At 36.5% G+C, this 7894-nt stretch overlaps 1 protein-coding gene across 1 annotated transcript; it reads left to right on the forward strand.

Annotated features, from left to right (window-relative positions):
• The first annotated feature begins 278 nt into the window (after positions 1–278).
• Positions 279–3891, forward strand: LOC130465652 (uncharacterized). The gene is made up of 3 exons (XM_056834498.1): positions 279–704; positions 826–1832; positions 2652–3891. Exons 1-3 carry the CDS (start codon positions 279–281, stop codon positions 3889–3891), a joined length of 2673 nt encoding a protein of 890 aa, XP_056690476.1.
• The last annotated feature ends 4003 nt before the right edge of the window (positions 3892–7894 follow it).

Genomic DNA, 7894 nt, shown 5'->3' on the forward strand with positions numbered 1-7894 from the left:
TCTTGACTTCACTTTTGCAAATGTCTTAAACTCGGAATGGTCAAAGTCTAGAAAGCCATTTTTTGAAAAATTGAAAGATCTTTCTCCTGTTTTGGATAGCTGGAATAAAAATGTTTTTGGGGATATACACCAAAAAAAAAGCTAGAATCCTAGCCAGGATTGAGGGAATTCAAAACTCCCAAGGATTGAATGACTTCTCTTCTTTTTTATTTGATTTGGAGGCCTCTCTTCAGGATGAACTAATGTCAATACTTCATTAGGAAGAGCTTTTCTAGATGATGAAATCCAGAGAGGATTGGCTTGTGGATGGTGATAAAAATACACCCTATTTTCATAAATCAGTGCTAATTAGAAGGAAAAAGAATAAAAATATTTCTCTCAATTCAGAAGTGGGGGAAGCAATTTCTGATCCTATTAAGCTTGCTGATCACATTAAGAGTTATTTTGAAAAACTATTCACCTCCTCTTTTGTCTCCTCTAATGCTATTTGGAATCCTATTCCCATAGATGTGCTCCCTAGAGGCATCACCCTATCTGCGAGTGCAATTCCTATTGAATGTGAAATTTGGAAGGTAGTCTCCAAGATGGGTGCTTTCAAAGCACCGGGGCCAGATGGGTACCACTCTTTTTTCTATAAGAAATTCTGGGAAACTATCAGAGGTGACCTAGTTCCCTTCATTCAATCCATTTTTAGAAAGCGCGAGGTACCGAATGCCATAAATGAGACCTTGATTGCCATCATCCCAAAGCATGAGGACCCATCTCTTATCTCCCAATTTCGCCCAATTAGCCTTTTGTAACACAGTGTACAAAATCATTACTAAGGTCATTGCCAATAGACTCCGCTCTTCTCTTCCTAAAAGAATTTCTCCCAATCATAATAGTTTTCTCCCAGGAAGGGGTACTGAGACTAATGTGATTATTGCTAATGAGGTACTTCACTCCATGAGGGCTAGAAAAGGAAGGAGAGGCTGGTTTATATTAAAGTTGGATCTTGAGAAAGCTAATGATAAGCTTGAATGGAGTTTTATTAGGAGTTCTTTGATGCTTTATGGATTAGATGAGTCATCTGTTAAAATCATTATGAGTTGTATCACTTCTGTGTCCTCCTCGATTTTAGTGAATGGGATCCCAACTGATTCTTTCTCTCCCTCTAGAGGGATTAGGCAAGGAGACCCCCTTACCCCCTATATTTTCATAATCTGTATGGAAGTGCTTTCTCACATGATCCACCTTGCGGTTCAAGATCTTAAATGGACTCCCTTTAAGATGGGTAGAAGGAGAGTGCCCGTTTCTCATTTACTTTTTGCTGATGATATCCTTTTAGTGGGTGAAGTTAGCAATGATAATACTCAGACTCTCCTAGGTATCCTTGAGGACTTCTGTCAATTGTCTGGTCAATCTATAAGTGTTGAGAAGAGCAGAGTCCTGTTTTCCAAAAATACTCCAACTCTTGACTGTGGAATGTTTTGTAATGCCCTCTCAATTAAGGAAACCGCGGATCTGAATCCCTATCTTGGTTTCCCTATCTCAGGTACTAGACCCACTAGATCCTCTGTGAATTTCATTATGACCAAAATCATAGGCAAATTAGCTTCCTGGAAAACAAATTTCTTATCAAAAGCAGGGAGGCTTTGCCTAATTTCCTCAGTTATTAACACCATGCCTAGCTACTACTTCCAATGCCTTATGCTTCCTGAAGCCGTTCTTAAAGAAATAAATAGTACTATGGCAAGATTCTTGTGGGGAAAGGGTAAAGACCAGAGGGGGATCCACCTTATCAACTGGGATAAGATCTCAAGTCCTAAAGATGAAGGGGGATTAGGTATAAGGTGTGTTAGAGCTCTTATAAGGCTTTTGTTCTAAAATTGTGGTGGAGAATGGTTCATCAGGAAGATAATTTTGCGGTAAAGATCCTAAAAGATAAATACTCAAAATCCAATGGCATGTTCAGGTCCTTTTCATATGGGTCTCACTTATGGAAAGCAATGGGTAGGGTGTGAGAGTGTTTCAAGGAAAGTATAGCTTGGGGTGTGGGGAATGGGAAATCGATTAATCTTTGGGGTGATAAATGGATAGGAGATAGACCTGTCAAACGGGTCGGTCGGGTCGGGTTGTAAAAAATTACTTTCGGGTTCGGGTTAAATCGGGTCGGTCACTTTCGGGTTCGGGTTTGCAAATGCTTGTTCAAGACCCAGAACTTTCGGGTTCGGGTTGACCCAACGGGTTGAGAGATTTTAAAACGCGCATTATATTTTCATTAATTTAGGTTATAAAAATACAAAATATTGGGACAAATTAACAAATTTTCCTAAGAAAGTTTATATTTAGTCAAATTCAACCATAAAATGGCGTATAATTCAAATTAAAATCATATTACACACAACAATAGTAAAAACAACGTGTCTATTATGCTTAAATTTTTCTCATAATCTCATTTATTACTATAAATACAATGATTTTCAATCGGTCGGGTCCAAAACGGGTTCGGTCGGGTTTTGACCCATTCCTTTTCGGGTTGCTCGGGTTCGGATAAAATCGGGTTACGGGTCACAAAATCTTGTTCAGGACCCAGTATTTTCGGGTCGGGTTCGGGTCGGTTTCGGGTCGGGTCGATTTTTGACAGCTCTAATAGGAAACCTTTCCCTTAGACAGCTTATAAGTGGACCGCTCAATGTTGGGGAGGAAACTTTGTCCCTTGATCAAGTCTTGAATAGTGGGGAGTGGAACTTCTCCATTCTCTCCTTTGAGATTCCTAGTTGTATTTCCAACCTGTGTCTTGCGATTTCTGTTCCTAGGAAAAGTAGCATTATTGAGGATTTTGTGTATTCCACCTTCTCTCTTCAGGGAAAATTTGATTTCAAAAAGGTGTTGGGTATTTGCAAAAAGAGTAACCCACCACATCCAGACCCGTTGGGATGGATATGGAGGATTGATTCAATTCCAAAAATAAAGTTTTTTACTTGGTTGGCTTTCCATGATCGTCTCCCGCACAGGAAGACTCTTTTTGTTAGACATATGATAAGTTCTGATGTTTGCATGTGTTGTCAAAATGTCACTGAGGATTCAATTCACATCCTTAGAGATTGTCCTAAAGCTAGGGAAGTTTGGGAGCACTTTGGTATTTCGACCAATTTTTTTACCACCCCCTTGCATCAATGGATTCAATCTAACCTTACCCATCCGCCCCCTCCCCCTCACAATCAAATTACCCTACCATGGAGAACTCTCTTCCCATCCATCATATGGACGTTGTGGAAGAGAAGAAACTCCATAATTTTCCAACAAACGCAACCCACTGTGGAGAGTTGTGTTCTGGAAGCCCAAGCTTTAGCTTGGGAATTGCACACTTCCAGAAATACACTCCCCTCCACCTCTCACTCATCTGTTTCAGTCCCACGGTGGTCCCCCCCTCCCTTACATTTCCTTATGCTTAATTGTGATACGTCTTTTATCAATATTGGTGAAGTATGTAGCGTTGCAGGAGTCTTTAGGGATCATTTGGGAGAATGGATCTTGGGTTTCCAACAACAATGTCGGCTGCAATCTGTGCTTATGGGAGAGTTATTTGCAATCTGCACAGGGCTGAAAATCAGTAAAGAAAGAGGATGGCCGAAAGTGATCCTAAGTACAGATTCACAGCAAGCCTTACAACGCTTAGGAGATTCTCAAGTGGTTGATGCTAATCTTCATTTAACTAATCAATGCAGGGACCTCTTGCGGGACCTTCCGGATGTTGAAGTGGTCTTTGCTCCAAGAAGCACTAACAAGGTGGCGGATAGGTTGGCGAAAATGGGTCGCACGGATGTAATAGATAGGCCTAATCTAGTGTATTTTGAACACCCTCCGGGGTACTTTATGGATGTAATTTTGGAGGATAAACCCCCTTGAACTCTCTTGTAACTTCTTAACTATTTTTATTTAACGTACCGTGCTTGCATAAAAAAAGATATTGCATGCGTAATTGATCGTGTTGTTAATATTGTATCGGGAGCAATCCTTAGTTGGATGGGATATTCAGGTACGATAAATCTAATATACATATATAAAGGAGGCATATTTGCTGAAAGATTAGGGCGGCACCTAGGATTACTATATGGTTTCGGCCAATGAAAAAAAAGATTTTTAATTTCTTTTTGAATTAAAAAGATCAAGTGCCACGTAGATAATTAATTAGGTGTCACGTAGATATTTTAAATAATTAATTATTAATATATACAACTCCATTGAAAATCAAACACTCTAATAATTAAAAAATAATCGATTGCCACGTAGATAATTAATTAGGTGCCACATAGATATTTTAATTAATTAATTAATTACTAATATATACAACTCCATCTAAAATCAAACACTCTATTAATTAAAAAATAATCTAAAATAAATTTCATAAAATCAAGCAATAATCTAAAATAAAATAAATAAAATTCAATTTAAAATCAAACATTAATCCAATATTAGAGCGCTACGTAGAAAAATCTAATGGCTTTGACCAATGGAGGAATATTTTCTGAAATATTAGAGCGCCACCTAGGATTACTAATGGTTCTGGCCAATGATAAATAATATTTCTAATTTCTTTTTGAATTCTAAAAAATCGATTGCCACGTAGATAATTAATTAGGTGCCACATAGATATTTTAATTAATTAATTACTAATATATACAACTCCATCGAAAATCAAACACTCTAATAATTAAAAAATAATCGATTTTCACGTAGATAATTAATTAGGTGCCACGTAGATATTTTAATTAATTAATTACTAATATATACAACTCCGTCTAATCAAACACTCTAATAATGAAAAAATAAATCTAAAATAAAATTCATCCAAAATCAAACAATAATCTAAAATAAAATAAATAAAATTCAATTTAAAATCAAACATTAATCCAATATTAGAGCGCCACATAGAAAAATCTAATGGTTTCGGCCAATGAAAAATAAGATTTCAAAATTAATTTTGAATTAAAAAAGTCGAGTGCCACGTAAAGAAATGATTAACTTTCACGTAGATATTTTTTTTAATTATTTATTAATATTACGCATATACAATTTCATCCAAAAACAAACACTTTCATAATAAAAAAATCTAAAATGAAATTCAAAGCAAAATCAAAAACTAATCTAATCTAATATATAAAAATGGTATGTACATAGAATTTTTATTTAAACCTAACAATTTAATAGAATCCGTGCATCGCACGGGCTAAAATCTAGTTAAAATAATTAGTGATCCCAACTAGTGCTATGAGCCTATATATGATCTTTTTTGAGCTGAGATTTGTATGATCATTGAGTTGATGGTTTAAATAATGAAACTAGTGGAAACTAGGATCTATTTTTAGGTAATACTCCGTAACAAATACGTAATACTCGGTAATTATGATTAAAGTTAATCCTAATTAAGCAACTTGATTGTTAAAAGCCTAAATTTATGTCCTAAAAAGGGTATACGCCTCCAAAAAGTGGTCGTTGAGACAATTCTTTAAAACCATATTATTGTTTATGTTTTATAATTGTTTATGTTCTATCATTGTCGATAATACCTATTTTGTTAGATAAAGGTTAAACATCGAATTGGTTCGTTGGTAAATAGAGATCGAGGACAAAAACATAGTCCACGTTTACGGAATTATGGAATTATCTCCTTTTTATATTTTCACTACAAGAAATTGTACTATTAACGACGGGAATCCCGTCGCTAAAGGTCAATAATTGTTGATTAACGACGGGATTTTCCGTCGCGAACTCGTCATAAAAGAAGGCCGTCGTTAATGGAAAATTTCGTCGTTAACCCATCATAAAAGACATTTGCGACGGTTGTTCCCGTCTTTGTTGGGTTGTTATCCCCGTCGCAAAAGCTCTTTTGTAACGAGATTTTTACCCGTCGTTATTAGATTGTCATAAAAGATACAATTTTTTGTAGTGTAATTTCCTTAGGCACTTTACTTTTTCATATATACTACCAAGAGATCTTGGTTTGATTTAGTGGCAAAGATAAAAGGTTTGTCTTTATCAAAAAAAATAAATAAAAAGTATGTGTGCAATAAGTTCTCTATCCCATTCTTCAGAGTTTTGTTTGATTATAGATTGATCACAAGCTATATTTATTTTTCATGTTTAAATGTTTAATAAGGAATACGATACAATAAAAGTACTCCGGTTATCTATAAGGGTTTCTATTATCTCAATACTCCGGTTATGTTGATCGACACTATGATTTGAATTAAAAATATAACAACTAAATTTGGACAAAATGAGTACTTTGAGTTAGTAATTTTCTTTTTTCTATTGACAAATGACAAAGCATAATAAAGAAATGGCTAGTACGTAGTCGGGCCGGGCAGGGTCTGGCATCAACAAATTAAATCATACCTAGTAGGCTAGTACCGAGTGTACAAATTCTTAACCACCAAATATCCGGGCCCGTTTCAAAACAAACAAACATAAAAGACTATTTGGTGATTCTGTAAAAAATATGCGGAGTATAACGTTAATATTACCTAGTACCTACACTCCTACAGTGGCACTACTGATTAGTTGTACTATATTTAAACGAAACATTAAACTTTTGTGTCAAAGTTTAAAAGAAAGTTTGGGGGTGGAAATGTGATGACATAAAGTTTAGATTTTAAGAAATTTGATCTATTTTTTTTTTTTTTTTTGGTGAAAATGAGTTACTTGATTACTTAAATATTAGAGTGCACATACATAATAAGTTTTCAGCTAACTCCACTCCGTGTGGAGGTCAAAATACAGGCACATATCGCCCAATTACTTTGAAGCAAACATGCTCCCAAAAAATTAGTGTCATTGTTTGATGAGATATCAGTAGTTAAACTGGGGGGGGGGTTCTAAATCACTGCCTTGATCCAACAGACTCAGCCTGTCCTTGGCCTTCCTTGCCACGTAGTCTGCTTCCATGATGTGCTCCCTTCTTCTGAATTTCACCCAGAGGCTCCCGTGGGTTCTTTGCAACTCCCTGCATTTAGCATATAGGTTAGACAGCCAAGAAATTGGAGGGTTGTCATTGTTTAGGTGTTCTGCTGCTGATTTGCAATCTGTAAATATAGTCACATTCTGCCATGCTTTGATGATGACCCATGAGCTAGCTATAAGGATAGATTGAGTTTCTGCAGCAGCAGCTGAGGTACTGGTGAAGGTTCCAGCTATTCCAGCCATGAATGTGTGATCTTCATTCCTGCAAATTGCTGCATAGGAGGCAAGGAGAGTGGAGGAACAGAAAGATGCATCGCATTTAACAAAGTAATTTGAGGGACTAGGGGGGTCCAAATGCACTGGCTTAATCTGTTGTGTTCCTTTACTCTCTATATTTCCATGCTCTTTTGCTAACCATAGAGTTTGGTGACACCAAGACTGAATATTTTTGTTTTCTTTTTGAAAAATCCATAAGTTCCTTCTATTCCATATTCTCCAAAGGCAAAAGATGAAAACTGTTTGGTTTGTAGTGTTCAAAACCTGGGATAGCCCAGTATCATTCAAGTTATCTAGGAACCAATTTTCAACATCAGAGTGGAGATGGTTATACTTGGGTTGAAACTCAATATTACTCCAAAATTCAGTAGCTCTGGGGCAGTTTAAAAACAAGTGTACCATGTCTTCCTGGGTATTAGGACAAAACTGGCAATTTCCATTAGGGATAATCTGTCTACTGGATAGGTGGGATGCAGTTGGGAGTCTTCCCCAAAGAATAAGCCAAAGGAATATTTTCAGTTTAGGTGGGCATCTAGCTTTCCAAATGCAACTCCATTTATCACTTGAGTCTGTGTCAGGGAAGTGGGTGTTCCAAATGGTGTTGTAAGCTGTTTTTGAGTCAAAGTGGAGCCCTTTTGATAGAGAGCAGAAGGGGGCATCCTCACCAAACTGA

Source organism: Spinacia oleracea, chromosome 1 (assembly GCF_020520425.1).
Source record: "Spinacia oleracea cultivar Varoflay chromosome 1, BTI_SOV_V1, whole genome shotgun sequence".
In the NCBI taxonomy this organism is placed as follows: domain Eukaryota; kingdom Viridiplantae; phylum Streptophyta; class Magnoliopsida; order Caryophyllales; family Amaranthaceae; genus Spinacia; species Spinacia oleracea.

Coding starts and splice junctions, on each gene's coding strand:
- LOC130465652 (XM_056834498.1), top strand. CDS start 279: ATGAAATCCAGAGAGGATTGGCTTGTGGATGGTGATAAAAATACACCC. Junction 705..825: donor CCATTTTTAGAAAGCGCGAG/GTACCGAATGCC, acceptor ATCATTACTAAG/GTCATTGCCAATAGACTCCG. Junction 1,833..2,651: donor GAAGGGGGATTAGGTATAAG/GTGTGTTAGAGC, acceptor CCTTTCCCTTAG/ACAGCTTATAAGTGGACCGC.